Source organism: Daphnia magna, linkage group LG6 (genome assembly GCF_020631705.1).
Source record: "Daphnia magna isolate NIES linkage group LG6, ASM2063170v1.1, whole genome shotgun sequence".
NCBI lineage: Eukaryota > Metazoa > Arthropoda > Branchiopoda > Diplostraca > Daphniidae > Daphnia > Daphnia magna.
In genome coordinates this window covers 767100-786483 of record NC_059187.1, presented here as the reverse complement: position 1 = coordinate 786483, position 19384 = coordinate 767100, and the positions used below count along the sequence as shown (strand labels likewise).

The 19384-nt window shown below is 40.2% G+C and overlaps 4 protein-coding genes, 2 long non-coding RNA genes and 1 pseudogene across 12 annotated transcripts; 5 read left to right on the top strand and 2 right to left on the bottom strand.

The window, feature by feature from the left end:
- Window positions 1-922: 922 nt before the first annotated feature.
- On the bottom strand, window positions 923-1791 carry LOC116924832. Its single transcript, XR_004395194.2, has 2 exons — window positions 1275-1791; window positions 923-1208 (listed from the first exon to the last, which is right to left on the bottom strand). It is a non-coding gene; the product is annotated as an uncharacterized LOC116924832 (long non-coding RNA).
- Window positions 1792-1981: 190 nt separating this feature from the next.
- Window positions 1982-8112, top strand: LOC116924817 (dihydropyrimidine dehydrogenase [NADP(+)]). Its single transcript, XM_032931386.2, has 20 exons — window positions 1982-2212; window positions 3125-3235; window positions 3564-3740; window positions 3817-3978; window positions 4078-4271; window positions 4351-4477; window positions 4550-4700; window positions 4814-4983; window positions 5062-5272; window positions 5352-5536; window positions 5631-5846; window positions 5907-6071; window positions 6157-6309; window positions 6367-6526; window positions 6604-6713; window positions 6775-6888; window positions 6950-7129; window positions 7194-7424; window positions 7501-7658; window positions 7728-8112. Exons 1-20 carry the CDS (start codon window positions 2171-2173, stop codon window positions 7825-7827), a joined length of 3117 nt encoding a protein of 1038 aa, XP_032787277.2. The 5' UTR covers window positions 1982-2170; the 3' UTR covers window positions 7828-8112.
- A 251-nt stretch (window positions 8113-8363) lies between these two features.
- LOC116924820 (cyclin-D-binding Myb-like transcription factor 1) lies at window positions 8364-10856 on the top strand. 2 transcript variants are annotated; one of them, XM_045175718.1, is made up of 9 exons: window positions 8364-8626; window positions 8792-8968; window positions 9037-9164; window positions 9243-9415; window positions 9473-9701; window positions 9784-9935; window positions 9995-10195; window positions 10260-10466; window positions 10537-10856. In XM_045175718.1, the coding sequence occupies exons 1-9, from the start codon at window positions 8492-8494 to the stop codon at window positions 10620-10622; spliced, it is 1488 nt and encodes a 495-aa protein (XP_045031653.1). In that variant the 5' UTR covers window positions 8364-8491; the 3' UTR covers window positions 10623-10856. The 2 variants fall into 2 exon arrangements, with proteins under 2 accessions (XP_045031653.1, XP_045031652.1); XM_045175717.1 differs by having other exon boundaries at window positions 10534-10856.
- LOC116924827 lies at window positions 10661-12754 on the bottom strand. The gene is made up of 8 exons (XM_032931405.2): window positions 12626-12754; window positions 12415-12488; window positions 12045-12174; window positions 11922-11978; window positions 11701-11852; window positions 11538-11634; window positions 11425-11466; window positions 10661-10909 (listed from the first exon to the last, which is right to left on the bottom strand). The coding sequence occupies exons 2-8, from the start codon at window positions 12464-12466 to the stop codon at window positions 10693-10695; spliced, it is 747 nt and encodes a 248-aa protein (XP_032787296.1). The 5' UTR covers window positions 12467-12488; window positions 12626-12754; the 3' UTR covers window positions 10661-10692.
- A 394-nt stretch (window positions 12755-13148) lies between these two features.
- Window positions 13149-14931, top strand: LOC123473972 (annotated as a pseudogene).
- Window positions 14932-15719: 788 nt separating this feature from the next.
- On the top strand, window positions 15720-16989 carry LOC116924828 (charged multivesicular body protein 6-A). Its single transcript, XM_032931406.2, has 5 exons — window positions 15720-15973; window positions 16068-16177; window positions 16250-16373; window positions 16432-16548; window positions 16606-16989. The coding sequence occupies exons 1-5, from the start codon at window positions 15911-15913 to the stop codon at window positions 16816-16818; spliced, it is 627 nt and encodes a 208-aa protein (XP_032787297.1). The 5' UTR covers window positions 15720-15910; the 3' UTR covers window positions 16819-16989.
- Window positions 16990-17098: 109 nt separating this feature from the next.
- Window positions 17099-18788, top strand: LOC116924830. Of its 6 annotated transcripts, XR_006648049.1 has the most exons (6): window positions 17101-17544; window positions 17630-17775; window positions 17840-18049; window positions 18130-18221; window positions 18278-18647; window positions 18741-18788. It is a non-coding gene; the product is annotated as an uncharacterized LOC116924830 (long non-coding RNA). The 6 variants fall into 6 exon arrangements; XR_006648050.1 differs by having other exon boundaries at window positions 17099-17544; window positions 17877-18049; window positions 18130-18647; XR_004395188.2 differs by having other exon boundaries at window positions 17102-17544; window positions 18130-18647.
- The last annotated feature ends 596 nt before the right edge of the window (window positions 18789-19384 follow it).

Below are 19384 nucleotides of genomic sequence, written 5' to 3'. Positions count from 1 at the left end.
AGCGACGCGGTAACAAATGCGAGCCTCAATCGTCGAAACGACTTTCATCGTTTTTAAATGGCCAAGGAACTCATTAGAAGTTGATCAAGAAAGAAGAGGCCTATACGTCAACGGCGGAGCCGGATACGGACAAGGTAATAAAGAAGAATTGGAAGAGAAATGCGGATTGAAACGATGAACGATTCGCCCGTTGTTGGTCGAGTGTTTGGTCTCTCTGCCACTCGAAAGAACAGCGCCCAAAGTTGAAGATTATATTGACGCAGCAGAAGCTGATGGATGCGTCGCTTTATTCGCCCTGTTACGTACGCCACGAGTATGGTTGCACACGTGGAACGTAGTGCTTTTTGCCTCTTTTCTTGTGGCTCTTTATCAAATCGATAGACGACATGAAAGGGCCCTAGGACGCTGAGCTTGCCATCAGACTGTAGTAGGTCGAATCAATTGACTTTCCTTCACTAACGTTGAATAGGGCGCACAGAGAGGCCATCCACTTCGCAGCTATCCAAGAGGTTCATAGAGGGAGTCTAGTCGACGTTTTTTTATCTAGTCTCTTCATTCATATATTTTTTCAATTGCCTGGAAGAATAGAAGCGTCTCTCATTCTCGTTCGTCTCCTTCCATTTCGTTATTTTTGTATTCTTTAAGGGAATCAAATTTGTTTTCTGTGCTTGCCGATAGATGGCAATAAGATCCGCGGGATCCAAAAACATCGCAAGCCTCCGCAACTAACTCCGTTAGATCGACTTTAAAATTTATAATGTAGGACTATTACTGGAATTTATGAAGAAAAAAAAAAGATAAGAAAACAAGTCCATTTAAGGGCAAGCCTATGGGCAAATACATTGGAAGCCAACAACTGGCAAAACAAGAATCCGCGCAGCTCAGCAGGAAGGTCGAAAAAAATTGCTGGACAGGTTGATAACTTACAGAAAAATGATGTAAAAATAAGCAAAAGGTTACGCTTTATAGATATGAGTATATTGAGCGTCCTTTTAGATAGCTGAGTTTAGCATTTTGTCATTGTTTGGAGAACTGACCGAAAGAGGAGACGCAAGAGGCTGCATCGCCCTAATCAAATGGAAGTCAGTTTCCCTTAGCAACAAGATCAAGTTGACAAGGCAACGCAGCATTTTGCTGTACCCAGGCTGACAGTTCGTAGTCGGCCTATCCTGCATAATTGGTAGCCTTTCGAGTCAGGTTTCTGTTACCTGGAAAATAAAAGAAAACTCTAATGGAATGCTAACCAATTGTACGATACGGTAACTAAATACTACAGTCGAATGATGGCTTGTTTCTCTACCACTCTTGAAAGAAGATGTGCATTAGTTTCATTTTTTTCTTTCTTGCTCACAGAAAGAAGCAATCGAGCTCTTTCAGTTGTTTGTTTGGCCATACTAGCGAAATATGAGTCAACCCCGCCCCCAAGTTAGATAAGACGTTTCTAGGCCATGTTTTTTCCAGTTCCATATGAGTGCTGTTTTCCCCATTTGGGGTTACGAGTTTATTACATAAAACGTATTGTTACGTCCTTTATTTCTAATTGAAAATTGGTTAAACTAGCAAGAGTGAAACTCTTTGATGATTTTGTGAAATTAACTGACCGATGCAATTAAGTTTTCATCGATTTTGAGGTCATTGATTCGTTGGCTGAAGGTGAGAAAAAAAAGCAGTCGATGTTTGTTGAATGTAGGTCACGCAAGAGGGCCGACCATGCTGTAACATATATTTGCAGGTTTCTTCGTTTGTATTTATCTTAGTTTATAGATATTTTGTTTTCTTTTTTAAAGGAAAATCTCGTCCTCCCAACATCCTCTCTGGTCTCCCACCTTGGAGGTTTTGTAGGGACTAAGAAGGCGGCCCCGGGCGGCCCCCCCAAGAATAGAAATCGCTCCGGGATAAAACCTGCGATTTTTAGAACCCTGCGAGTGTCAAACGAAACGTGGAACCTTGGAACTTCTTTGCTTTCGTCTGGCTCAACAGTCGTTGCCTGACACTCTACTCAGCTGACGTCTTTAATTCCCTGCATCCCGTTCATTCGTCGATCGACTGCTGGGGCCGTTTGTTTGTACTCATCGTTTATCGGACGCCAGCATCAACCGACCAAAGCAGACAGTGCACGAGTTCACCAAAACAACTTTTAAAAAACCAAAGTGATTGAACTACATTCGTAATGGATAATCCCGGATTGAGTCGTGATGTGGCCGATATTGAGGTAAGATTTTGTGCACCATTTGCAAAAAGGAGAATCCAAACACATTTATTTAAAGTTCAATAGAGTTAAAAAGGACAGGAAAATAATTACGCCCGTGCGGTTATCCTTGGGCAAAGTCCTAAAAAACAATGGAGGATAACGAGTCGAAACGACTTGTTGTCGTGGAAAAGTAAGGCGCGCAAGAGAGAAACTTACGTAAGCCTAATGACAAGCTCATTGGGAGACGAAAGAGGGCGGAGTCGGTACAGGTAAATAGGGAACTGCGTAAAAACATGTGTGAACTATTTGCACTACGTAATTTCAGCTAGGCATGCTGTCGAATTGCCAATGGCTGATTAGCGACGTGGCGGGCTATTTGCAAGTTTGAAAACATAAATACTAACATTATATGCCTTACTATTTTCAGTGTGGCTTTTCGCTAATGAAAATTCGAGACGCACGTGGTTTCAAATTGAATTATTTACTTCACCCTCGTAGCTAAAATGAAACTTTTCTGGTGCCCAAATGTTAAGCGCCGTGTTTGGGCTCCTAAACGAATTTCATTTGAGTTACGGGCAACAGCGAACTTTGCAAGTTGTCTGAATACGCAGTGTTTTGCTACTTTCTAATCAAACTTGGCTCGAGGGCAAGTGGTATCACGATAATACCGAAGCCTTTCCTGGTAGTCTCTGTTTACGTAACTTCCCGAAGGTTAAAAGTTGGTTGCTGGGAACTAAGAGTTTTGCCACATTTCAAAATCTCAACTCCCTTCAGAAAAATTAACTTCGTCTCGCACAAAATGGCGTGATAAAGGTTATCATTTTAAACCGGAGAAATCGATTTATGGGCGTGTTTACCATTTTTCTTTTTGTCTTTTCGTCGCAATGCATTTCATAATTATTGACCTTATAATTTGATTTTTTTTTTTCGCAGAATATTTTGGCACTGAACCCGAAGATCAAACCATTTGCCAGTTTAGTTCCGTCTGTCGAGACCAAGAAGATAAAAAAACATTGGAAACGCAATGGCGATAAAAATTGCCAGGTAAATAATCAATTATTTTCGCTCTATTAAATGGCTTCTGGGGCAATATAAGCCAACCGTCGTTTGCCTATTTCACTTCGTTAAATCTTTCTCACAAATATATCTTTTGCAAGACGTCATTTCCTGCTTTGCTTGATTAACAATCTGACGAATTCAATTGATGCTCAGATGACTTCATCACGTAAAAGTCTTTTTAAATTTTTTACTGATTGAAATTCAATCCCAGTTTAGTTTAGGTGACTCGTTCTTTCCGTTCTACATCAAAGTTAAAAAGGAAATCATCGTTTATTTTTTATGTCTTCTGTTTTTTTGACATGCGATTATTCAGTCGTGCGGACCACCGGATTTATACCAAAACTTTGACGACATCAAACACACGACGTTGAGCGAGCGTGCGGCCGTACGCGAAGCTGCACGATGCCTCAAATGTGCCGACGCCCCGTGTCAAAAGTCTTGTCCGACCCAGTTGGACGTCAAGAGTTTCATCGGTAGTATCTCTACCAAGGTAATCAATAACAAAGGCAATAAAAAATAACAAAAAAAAACGGCTTCTTCTTAGGCTATCATTCTTTTGATGGCAGAACTATTACGGAGCAGCTAAAGCAATTTTCTCTGATAATCCTCTGGGTCTCACGTGCGGAATGGTGTGTCCGACTAGCGACCTATGCGTGGGTGGATGCAATTTGTACGCGTCGGAAGAGGGGCCCATCAACATTGGAGGGCTACAGCAATTCGCCACGGAGGTAACAAGCAATAAGCTGAACACGCATAGCATATTTGATCGATAGAAAACGAACTTAAAAAACAAATGAGCCACTTGATTCGCGTTTCCTTTTCTACAGATGTTTAAGTTAATGAAAATTCCGCAAATCCACCCACCGGATCTTGCAATTCAAGATCTAGGTCCCGGATATCGATCGAAAATTGCTCTCCTAGGATGTGGCCCTGCTTCAATCTCCTGTGCCACGTTTCTGGCCCGAATGGGTTATTCCGATTTGACGATTTTTGAAAAGAATGAAAGCATCGGCGGTCTCAGGTGAATCAAATCAGCTGAGGCGTATATTTTTCACACAAAAATGAACAAACTAAACAACAAAAGATTTTGTGTCTTCAAGCTCCTCCGAAATTCCCCAGTATCGCCTACCTTACGAGGTTGTCGATTTCGAAATCGAACTGATGAAAGATCTGGGAGTGAAAATCGTTCAGGGCAGATCGCTAAGCGTTAAAGACATAACGCTGCAGGTATGAAGAGATCAATTCCTTCTATACTAAAACAAATATACGTCTGTCAATATATTTTTCCCCAATTTTCAGGGCTTGAAAGAGCAAGGCTACGAAGGAGTTTTTATTGGAATAGGTTTACCGCAAGCTAAAAGGATCCCCATCTTTCAAAATTTGAAAGAACAAATGGGTTTTTATACTTCAAAGGATTTCCTGCCCAAGGTTTCAGCTGCCAGCAAACCTGGTACGTTGGCCGGCTCAGTTGTCATTTTTTTTCTCTCCTCCCGACCGTATCTTTATGGATGTTTCATCGATTTTGTGACAACGGGAAATAAATTATGTCCTCTGCCTGTATAGGAATGTGCAAATGCAAATCTGCACTGCCATCGTTGCACGGGAATGTGATCGTCCTCGGTGCAGGAGACACGGCCTTCGATTGTGCCACGTCAGCTTTGCGTTGCGGTGCCAAAAGAGTATTCGTCGTCTTCCGCAAAGGATTCAACAACGTCCGTGCTGTGCCGGAAGAGGTACGAAACGCTCTCGATTTGATGGTTGTTGACAAAAGAATTTTTAACGGCCGTTTTGTTATGTTGGGCTGTTTTCAGATGGGTTTGGCCATTGAAGAAAAATGCGAATTCATGCCTTTCTTGGCCCCAAAAGAAGTCATTATCAAAGGTGACCGTATTTCTGGAATCAAATTCCTGCGTACTGAACAGCTGGATGACGGAACGTGGATAGAAGACGAAGAGCAAGAAGTCCGTTTGAAAGCGGACTGGATCATTTCCGCGTTCGGTTCTGGACTAGAAAATCCGGACGGTTAGTTTCTACTTTTGGAAAGTTCAGATTTTTAATTCTATAATTGTTTTGTATTTTTTATTTTTTTTATGTAATGAAGTGAAAGCTGCAATGGAGCCACTCAAGTTTAATCGTTGGGGATTGCCGGAAGTGGATACACGCACAATGCGATCTAGTTTAGAATGGGTGTTCTGTGGCGGAGACATTGCCGGTGTTGCCGAGACAACCGTCGAGTCTGTTAACGATGGCAAAACTGCCGCTTGGTACTTGCACCAATACATTCAGGTTGGTGAACCCGAAACGGGGCGTTAACCCTCGTGCTCGACTTTTGTCACTCAACTGCCGCCATGTCAAAGCTAAATCGTTTGTTGACACGCAGGGATCGCACGGATCGATCGTTTCATCAGAACCCAAATTGCCCAAGTTTTACACGCCCATTGACATGGTTGATATAAGTGTGGAAATGTGCGGACTCAAATTTCCCAATCCTTTTGGACTCGCTTCGGCACCGCCCACCACCACGTCGGCCATGATCCGCCGAGGTTTTGAAGCCGGCTGGGGATTTGCCCTCACCAAAACCTTTTCGCTGGATAAGGTCTGTAAAAATGCTTCTTACTTACACGCAGAATTCCATGAACTTTTCCTTGTTTGTCAGGATATTGTAACCAATGTGTCACCTCGTATCGTGAGAGGTACCACTTCTGGACATATGTATGGGCCTGGCCAAGGATCTTTCCTCAATATCGAATTGATTTCGGAAAAAACTGCTGCCTATTGGTGTCAGAGTGTCACCGAGCTCAAAGCCGATTTTCCTAATCACGTAAAACTTTCCCGTCAATCTCAACTTCGATCTCTACTTTTATTCTCCAAAGTATAACAAACTTTTTTTTTTTTTTCGTCAATAGATTTTGATTGCCAGTATCATGTGCAGCTATAATGAAAGCGATTGGACAGAGCTCGCGCGCATGGCTGCCGCTGCCGGAGCTGATGCTCTCGAGTTAAACTTATCGTGCCCGCACGGAATGGGAGAGCGTGGGATGGGCTTGGCGTGCGGACAGGTAAATATTCCGGTCCGTTGAATCACTAGCTTTATACCAATATATATTTATCGACAGGATCCTGAGCTTGTGCGTAACATTTGCCGGTGGGTAAGAGCAGCCGTCACCATTCCGTTTTTCGCCAAATTGACACCCAACGTCACTTCAATAGTTGCCATCGCAAAAGCCGCTTACGAAGGCCAGGCTGATGGCGTGACAGCCACCAATACAGTGTCAGGTCTGAACGATAATTCGTTTGAACTTATTCTGTTCTCTTTTTCTGAATTAATTTTCATTCTTGGTCGCCTCCATTAGGACTAATGGGAGTGCGCAGTGATGGATCGGCTTGGCCATCGATCGGTAAAGAGCAGAAGACAACTTATGGAGGCATGTCAGGCAATGCGATCCGGCCCATCGCTTTGAAAGTATTCATAACCGACCATTATGTGATAAGCTGACTTTAAATAATGAACGGCTCCGTATCAGGCAGTGTCAGCCATCGCAAGGGCTCTACCCGGATTCCCCATTTTAGCCACGGGTGGTATCGATTCGGCAGATGCAGCCCTGCAGTTCCTCCAGTGCGGAGCTAGCGTTCTCCAGGTGACTATAGCCGATTTGTACAATTTATAGGGGCAATAATAAATAAACATTTCGTGTACAGATCTGTAGCTCCGTACAGAATCAAGACTTCACCGTCGTGGATGATTACATCACCGGCCTTAAAACGCTCTTGTATCTCAAATCCATTGACGGACTTAAAGGATGGGACGGCCAGAGTCCACCAACCATTCGACACCAAGTCGGTAAACCGGTTCCCAAGGTGGAAACGGTGGTTGATCAGGTATACCCTAATACAAATAATTACAGGGGCTTTTAATTAACAAGAAACTCATTGATTCCCACAGCATTTGCCGAATTTCGGACCTTTCATGAAGGAACGTGAGAAGAAATTGGCCGAATTTAAGAAAGCAGATGATCTGCTGGACGAGACATATCAACCGCAACCTCAGCGGCCACCGAACGCACCTGCTAGACCAATTCCCGCTATTCGTGCCATCATTGCTGCTGCTATTGACCGCATTGGAACCTATGGCGACCTTGATAATAAACAACAAGTCGTTGCCATGATTGATGAGGTAAACAAAACAACGTAGCAAACAGAGTTTTGTCACGCTGTCATTCACGATTACGGTTTGAAAAACTGATTGACAGGAAATGTGTATCAATTGCGGTAAGTGTTACATGACGTGTAACGATTCCGGCTATCAAGCCATCGTTTTCGATCCAGTTACCCATCTACCGAAGGTTAATCAGGACTGTACGGGCTGCACGCTTTGTCTCTCCGTCTGCCCTATTATTGATTGTATCACGTAAGATGAATTCATAGTTCTATTTACCTTTTGAAAATATCTAATGCGTTTTATGGTTGGATACAACAGAATGGTGCCACGGAAAACCCCGTATATTCCTAAACGAGGAGTTGCGCTGGGTGCAGACGCCAACCGTCGTCTGGCGATTGCCCACTCACAGGATTTCTAGGCATCCAGATACTTTCTGATATACTTTCGAGTTGTCGTGTCGTTTATACTTTTGAGATTTTTTTATTGTTGCGAAATCTCAATATGTCCTAGCTGCACCACCGATAGTTCAAAATTTAAACCCTGGTGTTGGGGATCAGTTACAATAGATACGATATACAGTACATTCAGTTTATTTTATAACAGTGTCTCTGTCACCTCTTGTGCGGTAGACTAGTAAAGTGGACCAACTTTCAATGTATGGGCTTAAGGAGCTTTCAGTAATAAACAGTACCAATTAACTCTACCAAACGATTTGCTTTCGCATTTTCGTTTTCGGTGGCGAGAAGCATACGTGTTTCTGTGTGTCTTCGAATTGCACAATCCTTGACAAACTTTCGCCTCACCTTGCTGGTGAGGCAAAACGATGCACTTTTAAACAATGCAACTTCAAATGTTTGCCCAGTCACCGCGATTACAAGAGCTCGACCGCGGGATTTTCACTACTTTCCAGTTTCCACATCAAATTTCCGCCATTTAGGTGTTTCTTTGACATTTTTACTCATTCCATGTTTTAACTACCGCCATGCAGCAAATATTATTTGTTTACTTGTGAAGCATATACGTTTATTCAGTTTTCAAAACATCAATTTGTCTGTCAGCCATCGGTACTAAAATTCTTAAGAATGGCGACAGAGTCTGTCCAGTTTAATAGCGAGACACCTACACCAGAAGTTTCACTTCACGTGCTGGGCGGAGAACAGTATTTGGTTAACTTGGAGGGCGAAGAATATTACGAAAATCAAATTTCGTACAGTGAGGTAAATGGGAAAAACAGACAACGTTTTTGTAATCGTGTGGTATAAAGTAAATTACTGACACTGCCTATCTAGCACTTGTAAAAAATTATGCATTTGTTCCCTCAGTTGCACCAAGGAACCTTACCTGCTTTCTAGAATTGACCAAATATTGCTAAATTTATACAGGAAACCATGTTCATGCATGAAGAAATGCAGGAAAGTCATATGTTAAACATTCACAGCTGGACATCAACTTCTCAAGAAAAAGAGCAATTGAAGAATCAAGGGCAAGCTTGGAAACAAGGAGTTTGGAACAAAGAAGAAACTGAACAGCTGAAGCAAAACATACTGGATTACTGTGATGCAAGTTATATATAACTATATAGATTTAAAGTCTTTGGAGGTATAATAATTTTGCTTCACTTTTTTAGACTTACTCAATAAAAGACCCATGTGAAATAATTTTTGAATCTGGGAAAGAAAAGCGAAAAAATTTCTATAAAACTATTGCCAGAGGAATCAATAGACCATTGTTTGCAGTTTATCGAAGAGTTGTGAGGTATGCATTATTAATGCCATTTTTCTGAAATCATTAACAGAGTGAGCATTATTTCTTGTGCTCCATTTTTTCTTTCAGGATGTATGATTCAAAGAATCATATAGGAAAATACAGTACAGAAGAATTAAAAAAGCTTCGAGAGCTTAGGAAGGAATATGGTAATGACTGGCAGAAAATAGGTTTAGCAATGGGACGTTCTGCAGCATCCATCAAAGATCGATGTCGTCATCTTAAAGAAGATTGCAACGCAGGTCGTGTCTAAGACATACGTCTATAAACCTGCAAATTTTAAAATGTTCATGAAATAGGACCTTGGGTAGTGGAAGAAGAAGATCTTCTGTTTGAAGCTGTTTTTGCCTTTACGCAGTGTCTACCGGGCGAAAATCCGGTAGCTGGTATACCTTGGATTCAAGTTGCTCATCGTGTAGGAAGCCGTAGTGAACGACAGTGCAGGAAAAAGTGGCTAAGCTATTGCAGCATGAAACGAGCTGGAGCCGTAGAATGGAACGATGAAGATGAAATTCATCTAATAAACAGGTTCTATAACGCCCATACAATCTTGGAGTTTTATATTTATTTTATATAAAAAAAATATATTCATCTATTTTCCTACAAACAGGTTAACTGAGCTGGATAGTGATAAAGATATTGCTTGGGCCGACCTGACACAATCCTGGCCGCGTTCTTCCGTTCGATCCCATCAATGGTTGAGAGCCAAATGGAAAAGGCTAAAGAACTTGGTGAAAGGCAGTGACAGCCTAAGTTTAAAAGGTGGTTAACAACTATAAGTGCATAACATTTGCGTCAAATGATCATCATTTTTAATTTAGAAATTTGCAGTCAGTTGAACATGAGACACAATCGTGTGGGAACCTCGATGGTAAACGAAGAAAATTATCAGTCCAGTATTACACGTGCTAGCGGAGTTCTCAGTGTAATTGAAATCGTTCCTGCTGCGTCAATCAATGCACCTATCGGTGTAAACTTCAGCGTGGGACTTGGGCAACCGTCAGTCGTTCTCAATTCACCCTGTAAGTCCCCTACTTTCTTTCACTCATAGAAATAGATTTTTAGCATAGTGTATATATCTCGTAGGCGTAACCAACATTCCGATGTACCTCTGTACGCCCAATACGGCGGAAGACTGTTCAAATATTTTGTCAAGAACCGAACGACACGACATTGAATTCGCCAATAACTTAAGACAAATCGCCGGAACAGGCAATGACAGCGTGGCTGTAGTTCATATGGATTTGGATGGAGGAGAAGAACCGGCCGTTACAACGGACGTGATGTTTAGTGGTATGCGTCTAGAAAACTTATTAGCTTCGGCTCTTCTGCTTTACCGTACTCGATTGCTATTGACAAGCAGGTAGTTCTCTCTGCTCGCACGGAAGCCCGCTGGGATTCGTGGACAAGAGCGATCACGAGTCTGAACATTCCCACGCAAGTAAATGACAATTTTTGATCAGTGGGTAACATTGACTCTTGAGCAATTTCATTCCGTTCTTTGTATTCCTTACATATTTTATACAAAATAGCCTAACACACTGATAAGTGCCAAAGCTATGATTAAAGAGAGAGTGCTAGATGGAAAAGTTGATTCCGCCCGACTTGCAAAGATCTGTGATGGTGTACACCATGCATTCAAAAATAACTGATTTAACTCTTTATAAACGACTTGCGCTTCAACGGGACAGCTGGTGGTGTAACTTTGGGTGCAGTTCATATGGCCGGTCAATGCCCTGTTAAAGAAAGTACAAACATTTATTTTAAATACAGTGGTTATCGACGCCGAAGCAGGCTAATGATCAGGCTGTTTAAACTTCTCAGTCAGATTAGATTAGTAAGTAAAAACTAAGAGCTTGTTCTTTAGGCAGATTTTCTAATTCAATTCAGCATTGTAACGTATAGTTTTGAATTTAACTTAAAGAGGCGTCTACGATGGGTATTATTTCAACGTTAGATTAGGCGATTTTTCTTTTTTTGTCACAATGTCTAAAACCAGACGTTTGTCCCGAATAGTAGGATTCATGTTGCTTGTATTTTTACGACTAGAGCTGAAAGATATAAATATCCCAAAGGCAACACATGGCGGTATCATGTGCGCATCTTCTATAGGCTACAGAGGGTCAAGCAAACGACATGAATAACCCTATAGCTGTTCTAGTGTCGTTAATAGCAGGCGGAAAATTTTGAAAAATTCACAGACTTTACAAAGAATTTTTAATTCCCGAATTTAGGAATATTTAAAACTTACTTGCAGACTTCTGTCCCACTTTGAAGTCGAACGATTCGTTGCCTGTGAATTTTAAATTGCAGCTTCATTAAAAATAATCTACCTTTAAATACTGTCGTATGAATTTCACCCACCATATATTCGCTGGAATGTTAGGATGGAAACAAGGCTGGCCTTGAGAGCTGGCTTGTTGACGAGCAGTCTCCAAGCAGTTGAAGGCATTGAGCAATGCTGTTTAGCAGGAGGTTGTTCAAATTTAAGAATAACTTATAGAAATGGATTTAATGTTGGCTTTACTTCGAAATCGACTGCGAAGGTGTTCCGGCGTACACACCCAGTTAATGGATTTACGAAGTGATGCTACCAAATGCCGGAACGGGAAAAATTCGTTGTAATAATAGCAATCCGGTTGAAGATCTTCCAAACATTCCACAACTTCTCCAATGCGACTAGAATTAAGTAGAAACACGATGATGCAACGCAAATAGCAATTTTTGTTTGTCGCAATTAAAACTTACTGGCATTGATCTTCAAGTTCTGGCCCGTCTAGTAGTAACACTTTAGCCTTTTGATTTCTGGCCAAAAAAGATGAAAATTAACAATTTCCCACTTAGGATTTATTTATTTTTCGTGAAACAAACCCTCGTTTTTTTGGAAAAACTATGGCTTCGATAGACGGGAAATCTCTTTCTAGGTAAGTGTGGAGGCAGTCAGCTACGTAGCTGGAACCGTTTGCGCAAGAAGGCTCGCATTTCGTTTTTTCCAAGAAAACTGTTTTGTGTCGTTTATAGTCCAAAAGAAAAAATTCAATTAGCTGTTGAAGTCATCCACAGAATTTGGCACCAGACAAGGGCTGTGGTATAGACGCGTTCAAAAGAGTCGTGATGACGGCCAATAGCCGTTAGCGATGTTAGTGCTTATATGGCACTGGTCCGTTACTATTCACGGTACGGCATCAGACAGCACAAGTCTGCCTGTATCAAGTCAAATTTCATAAAATATTTCCCTCACCTGTTAACGCTAGAAGTACCGCTGCATAGTGAAATTTCGTGTGCCACGCCATGGCTACGTAAACACAGCTGTGCCTATCAAAATAAGAGTTGACGTAATTTTGGAACCAGACATCGAATTTAAGTTTATATGTGTGTGTCCTTTAGTCTGGAAGGGTAGATGTCACGCTCGCGATTTCACTACCGAAAATCGTTTCATAGAATGAGTGTACCTCGAAAATTCCACCAGTAAATCGATACCACTATCAAATTTTACATTTAAAAAATCAAACGTCAATATTCTGAAGCGTATGCAAACGACACGTCCGCTCACAACCACAACGTTTCCGTCTCTGAGGGACTTGATAAGAACTACACAACAAGTCAAACTTGTGGTCGAAAAATACCGCACGCCTCTCTACTCCCACGCACGTGTGTCACCCGAAGCGATATTAATGCAGACAATCTGCCTTTCAAAAAGAAATTCCAGCTGACTAAAGCAATAATGGGTGTGGCTCCATCTGGACAAACACGACAAGCGCGTCTAATTATACTGTAGACTGGTCAATTCTTCGCGCAAAAGCCCATTTTTTACTTAGATCGGGAGAGAACAACAAGGATCTCTCATACTGGAACCTTGAATATTTTAATACTTTAGAGAAATAGCCTTCTTTTGATTGGTTATGCAATGTTATACAGCCACACTAAAATCATAAACTGGTTGACATTTTCCTCGTCAATCGAATATAATTGTGTATCGAGCCCAATTTAGTAAGCATATGTGAAAAGTTGCGTCGCAAGTCAAATGGAAAAGCACGCGACCCTACAGGGCATAGATATACTGTACCATTAACATTTTTGAAAGCAAGACAGCCATTGGTGACGTCTAAGTCAATTTCAGTTAATAACTCATGGCTCGAAGACTAAAGAAAGCGACCTATAAATTATAAAATCATTGTACGATGTAAGTTTCCTATATATAGGATAGAGACTGTTAATCGGTCTGGGATGGTAGCTGCGAACTTTTCTCTCTCTCACGAGTTACTTGCATAGTGATCGACAAAGTTAACTTTGGCAGTAAGCAACAGCATTAGTGAATGGCAGTGATAAAACGAAATTTTCATTGCGGGAAGCTGTGGCAAATCATTCGGTCCTCGAAAGGAATTTTCGCCGGTTTGGTACTTGGCTTTTTGGCCACTCGGCTTTTAGCACCATCTTCTGTATGTGAATCTTTCGAAAGTGAACTTGGTCGACAGCCAAGGCTTTTGCAGACCGAATCTGCGAAGCCTCAAATGAGGCATTGTCGCATTCTCTGCTGGATTACTACTTCCCCCAAAACTCACTCCAGAGCACAACTTATCAAGGAGACTTGGGGAGGGCGATGCGACAAGTTATTGTTCGTGAGTTCTGCTCAAGGTATTTGATTTTCTACCCCATCGAAATTATAGCTTTCACAAAAACGTTTTGAAAATTTGAAGATTAACTCATTTTCTAAGATAATTCAAAATAACTAGATGATAGGTTGCCGGATGCTGTCGTTCTACCGATGAATGACACGTACGAAAATCTATGGGGAAAGACTAAAGAAGCTCTCAAGTATCTTTACCATCATCATTTGGATGACGCTGAATGGTTCTACAAAGCAGATGACGATACGTAATAGCATTGTTTAAACATTTACATTTGTATGGTTAAAATGATTTCTTTTTGCTTGCTCAGGTATGCCGTACTGGAAAATATGCGTTTTTTAGCTTTCGTCTTTCAACTCTTCGGCAGCTATTCATCTCGGCTTCAAATACAAAAATCCTGGTGTTCAACAAGGATTCATGTCTGGCGGTTCGGGGTATGTTTTGAGCAAAGAAGCTATCCGGCGATTTGTTGAAATTGCTCTGCCTAAAATGGACTCGTCAGACATTAGCAGCGATACTACAGGCAGTTTGTGCGTTTCCGGCCCCAAAGGACACGAAGATGTCAATTTGGGTATTATTCTACATTTCTACCTTTATTATTCACTGATTTTCTATTGTAAAACCAATTGTTATTGTATTGAAAGGGAGCTGCTTAGAAAATGTAAACGTGACAGCAGGTGATTCTCGGGATGAAAACAAGATAGAGCGCTTCTTGCCTTTGAGTTTGAATGATATGATAAAGTACCCTACTGACACATTCTTGCAACAGTGGGCGTTCTATCCCATCAGACAAGTAGGTACCTTTATTCTAATAAACACAGAAAAACGTTACATCAATTTTTGCCTACGTGTTTGAGATGTTTCGATAGTGATCTGACTAACCGACACTCTTCTTGCTTCGTCGCCAGGGTATGGAGTGTTGTTCACCTTACGCAGTTTCTTTCCACTATGTCAAAGAGTATGAGCTTAAGGTCTATGAGTACCTAATCTATGGCCTCCGTATTCACAACAACTACATTGAAACTTGGAATATTGAATGATTCTATCTCTTCGATTTAAAGGATTCAAGACAAAATCGTGAATGCATTTTGTGTGTGTACATGAATACGCAATACAATGTTTAAATGTGAGAGTTGAGTTGGGTAGTGAGCAGCGTCGTCGTCTTAGTCTGAAATCATTTTCTTATGAATTAAACAAGGGTATCTTAAAGACGTTGACTTGCAAAGGCGAAAAGGTATACCGGTCATCTATTGTAGCATGCAAAAATAGCAAAACTGGCACATTGCAACAGCTCAGAAGTTTCGCGAGAAAAGTCATAAGATGCTAAATTTTTGCTATATTTAGCTTGTGTTATATTATGGATTCAGGTTATGTACAGTATATGCATATATTCAGTTTTAATCAGTAATTTTAGAACGGTACTACGGAACGCCATTTCACCCCCTTTTTTTATAGACAATTCCTGTTCTCTGGTTTAAAACATACACCATGCCATTTATTTCTGTAATTTTATAAAGATCCTGCAATCCACACGTTTCAGAACTTAAGGCACCAACCATTTAGAAACCGAACTTGAATCTCTCTTCCCCATAAACGAAAAAACCTCGACAAAAATTTTGACTTAGAATTCAATGAAATCTATTGTTGAAACCAAATTAAACATCAATTTTAAGTATGTGCGCGATGGAAATCCTCGTTAAATTTTGAATAAAAATCTTTTATTTTCATAGTAACATCTAGGTTTTTGAGAAAAAATTTAAAGTCGGGCTTATTTTGTTGGGATTAAATTTTTACGTCGCCGTTGGGCTACGTTACTGGTGGCGTTCGTAGCGGAATTTTGGGAAACCCTTCCTGTACATTTTCCAATACGGTATTTTGTTTGTCTACTTGTGTTAACTGTTGTACCGTGGTTTTATTTTTGCTGTACACCAAGTGTGATTTGCTAGCAGTCGACTTTATCGAAGCTTATTGACGTGATAAATTTGACAGCTGAAAAACTGAAAAACAAAAAAAAATCTATTTCAAAACAGTGTTTTTTTATACCTTGGTTATGATAACAGTGTTAAAAAAATTTTCTTGGTTGAGTAGCTAAGCAATTTATTAGTAACGATGGGAAATATTTTTGGCACTAAAAAAAAGACCCGGGTTACCGAACAGGATAAAGCAGTATTGGTAAGTTCTTGTCGACATTATTGTTGTATTTATCTTATATTTGACAAAAACCATGAATGATTAAATAATTTAATTGCTATCTACTTTACTACAGCAACTCAAACAACAAAGGGATAAACTGAAACAGTATCAGAAGAAAATTCTGACAGTTATTGAAAAAGATAAAGAACTGGCACGCAAACTTCTTAAAGAAGACAAGAGAGAGTGAGGGCAATGTCACTTTAAAGTAATTCAAAATACTCTTCTAGTACATGACACTAATACCTCTAATTTTAGACGGGCAAAATTATTGCTAAAAAAGAAAAGATATCAAGAGCAGCTAGTTGAGAAAACAGACAAACAGTTGGACACAGTTGAACAACTTGTTCATGATCTTGAATTTGCTCAAGTTGAGATGCAGGTATAAAATTTTATGAATTTTCTTTCTTGATAGAAACTAACATTTGCCCATATTTTAGGTTTTGAATAGTTTAAAAGCTGGCAATGAATCTTTAAAGGAAGTCCACAAGCTTTTTTCCATTGAGGATATTGATAAAATCATGGATGAAACTAGAGAAGGAATTGAAAAACAGAAGGTGCCCATCAGCTTCTTATATGTGTATGATCATGGCTCATTTATTATGTTCTGCTAGGAAATCGATGACATTTTAGCAGGGGCATTGACAACTGAAGATGAAGATGCTGTAGACTTGGAATTTGAAGAAATACTTAGGCAAAGTCTACCTGATGTACCTAAAATTTCCGATGTTGACACATCCGAAATTGAACTGCCTTCCGTTCCGACAGAGGAGCCAAAACCCAAGAAAGAGAAAATCGGCCGAGATCCAGTACCATTACCAGCCTGATTTTTTTATGGTTATATATGGGCTATTGTGAGAATTTCAGTTCCAAACATTCATCATTTTAACGCAGTCACCGATTTCAAGTATGAATAATTGGAGCCTTTTATTGAATACAGCCGTGTCCATCGGATTATTGATTAATACATCAATTGATTATTCATGTTGCCCACAGAATATCGATTTTAACAACGTTGTGTTTTTAAAAAACTTGCGCCTTTTGAAACGCAATGACGACGCGGCTATTCGCTTTGCTAGCCTCTGCCTTAAAGCATACGTGGAAAAATGACTAACAAAATACGAGATTTATAGGCAGTAATTGTGGAATTAAAAGCCAAGTGAAACAATCCATTTTTTTATCCTTTGACGATTGTATTTGACCCAAAAGAACTAAACGGCTCACGGTGTTCAAGAACTTCCCGATAGCCAAAAGAGTTTTTAAGTACAACTTTATATCGTGCCGAGAACGGCGTGAATGGAGCCCGGAGGGCGATTCAACGGAGTGGACCTTGGATTGTAAAAACGTTTGATCCTCTAACTTTAAAACAAATTCGATTCTTTATCATAAGCATACGAAAAGATTTTACAATGTCTATTGAAAAATCAGGTACTGAAAAATTCTTTAGCATGCCATATTAAAACACAGAATAAAACGCTGCATTTCGTCAAAACGCTCACGCTACCGTCGTCTGCTATGGCTGTGTAATAACATATTTTTGCTGTGATATTTTTGTAAGTTTTCTCATTATTTTATGTGTTTATAACAAGTGAGTAAGTTAAAATTGAGAAACATTGTTATCCTTGCATTAATCTTTAGCTTTATGATAAAATCCAGAAGATTGAAGCCCATTTTGGAAACCATGATGTGCGTCTATGATGAAGATTACGAGTGACAAGTTAAATGGGTGTTTGTTACGTTTCTCTGTTTTGTGTTTCAAAGGATTTTTCGTCAAAAAATTTACGGTATGATGTTATCTATTCAGTATTGATTGTTGGGTATGTATTGAAAAGGAAACTTTATAAATAGATTGCTTTTTGTATGTGGTGGTGTTTCGCCTTGTCAGCTATGCCAGCTGCTGAACAAACAGCCTGCATTCCTGCTATCAATGTACCACAAGGGATCCTGACACTTTAAGAAGGCCACTTTTCCCCTCCAGACCTCCCAAGTGTGTCATTCTGATGCAGAGCTCTTGAAATGAAGTTGAACATTTTGAACCATCTCAGGCCAAAGCTCAAGGTTTGCTCTGTTGGTTTTTTCTGCCTTAAAACCCATGATTAAAACTAATTGAAATGCAATTTATTATCTTGTTTGCATAGGTATTAGAAAAGTGGTCGCTTTTGATTAGAGTTTCTTTGCCGTCCGGTGCATCAATCGGAATGATGTTCACTTCCTCGACGTCATTCCTCACGTAATTAATAACTTTGTGCTTCGAAAAAAGTTGTACTAATCTTCAAATTTTAAAAGAAAACTTTGATGCCTTATTCTTATCTCGAGGTTATATCGACCTTCAAAGGCAAATCGGAAGAGGGTATTCTTTTCCTTGACATAAAGAACGGAAATGTTATGCATTAACAAGTCATCCGCATCCAAACAGATGAAACGCACGAGGTATTCCGCTTCGTCCGGCAACTTACTATCCAGCAACGCATCCATCTACGCATCCATCAACAAAATGTATTAAAGAGAAAAGTAATGACCAAATGCCGATTGGACGATTTCCATGCAAGATGAATGTTAAAATCCAACGAGATCTGGCGAGGAGGAGGCAACGGACTATGTCATGTCAAACCATTAGCTGAATACAATGAATACTATCAGTTCTCCATAACGAGAGGTAAGGAAAGACTGCACGAATTTTATTGAATGCATATTGATATGCAATCGTTTATGTATTGATTAATGTTTCGTTTCCTTTATTCAAACATAGGTTAATAATCATACTGAATCAAAAGAGGTACATACTTGAACGAGATTTTAAAACGATAACAGCTGGAAGAGCATGCGGAAATTTCAAAGGACGCTACCTGCACGTTACCTTTAGTCGCTGATTCATCTCGAAGATAAAATATTATAAATTTAAAAATTAAAGTGCATATCTGGGCTCCCTTCTTTTCTGTTGCCCCGTTTCCCCTTGACTTATGATAAGCCCGTAGGGGGTCATGCCCCTACTGTGATCAGCAGCAAAGGTTGTGAGTGCGCTGTCCGGAAAGGGGACGTGGGGGTCCTCGAGTTCTATGATATCATTGGAGGGCGAAGAGGCTACCCACAAATCCGAATTAACGGTTAATCGCTCACGTAAAAACTTGTCCGAAACCTTCCATCCTCTTCCGGCTTCTCTTAGCCACGCCCCGGGTAATCTCCCCGGGGATTCAAGTTCAATTGCGGCAGTGTCTGGCAAGCTGAGACACTGCCTTAAACTACTAACCACTTTTTAAACAATACAAATATTTTAAAATATTAATTTTGTGCTGTTCATTTCATGCATTTGCTTCCATTTGAATTGCATTGCAGATTTTCATTCTAGTTTCATTTACTCCATATGTATGAACATACGTTGCTTTTATTGAAACT

Coding starts and splice junctions, on each gene's coding strand:
- LOC116924828 (XM_032931406.2), top strand. CDS start 15,911: ATGGGAAATATTTTTGGCACTAAAAAAAAGACCCGGGTTACCGAACAG. Junction 15,974..16,067: donor AACAGGATAAAGCAGTATTG/GTAAGTTCTTGT, acceptor ACTTTACTACAG/CAACTCAAACAACAAAGGGA. Junction 16,374..16,431: donor TTGCTCAAGTTGAGATGCAG/GTATAAAATTTT, acceptor CCCATATTTTAG/GTTTTGAATAGTTTAAAAGC.
- LOC116924820 (XM_045175717.1), top strand. CDS start 8,492: ATGGCGACAGAGTCTGTCCAGTTTAATAGCGAGACACCTACACCAGAA. Junction 8,627..8,791: donor ATCAAATTTCGTACAGTGAG/GTAAATGGGAAA, acceptor AAATTTATACAG/GAAACCATGTTCATGCATGA. Junction 10,467..10,533: donor AACGGACGTGATGTTTAGTG/GTATGCGTCTAG, acceptor GCTATTGACAAG/CAGGTAGTTCTCTCTGCTCG.
- LOC116924817 (XM_032931386.2), top strand. CDS start 2,171: ATGGATAATCCCGGATTGAGTCGTGATGTGGCCGATATTGAG. Junction 3,236..3,563: donor ATGGCGATAAAAATTGCCAG/GTAAATAATCAA, acceptor GCGATTATTCAG/TCGTGCGGACCACCGGATTT. Junction 7,130..7,193: donor TGGAAACGGTGGTTGATCAG/GTATACCCTAAT, acceptor TGATTCCCACAG/CATTTGCCGAATTTCGGACC.
- LOC116924827 (XM_032931405.2), bottom strand. CDS start 12,466: ATGGCGTGGCACACGAAATTTCACTATGCAGCGGTACTTCTAGCGTTA. Junction 11,979..12,044: donor GTTTTTCCAAAAAAACGAGG/GTTTGTTTCACG, acceptor TTTTTTGGCCAG/AAATCAAAAGGCTAAAGTGT. Junction 11,467..11,537: donor AACATTCCAGCGAATATATG/GTGGGTGAAATT, acceptor TAAAATTCACAG/GCAACGAATCGTTCGACTTC.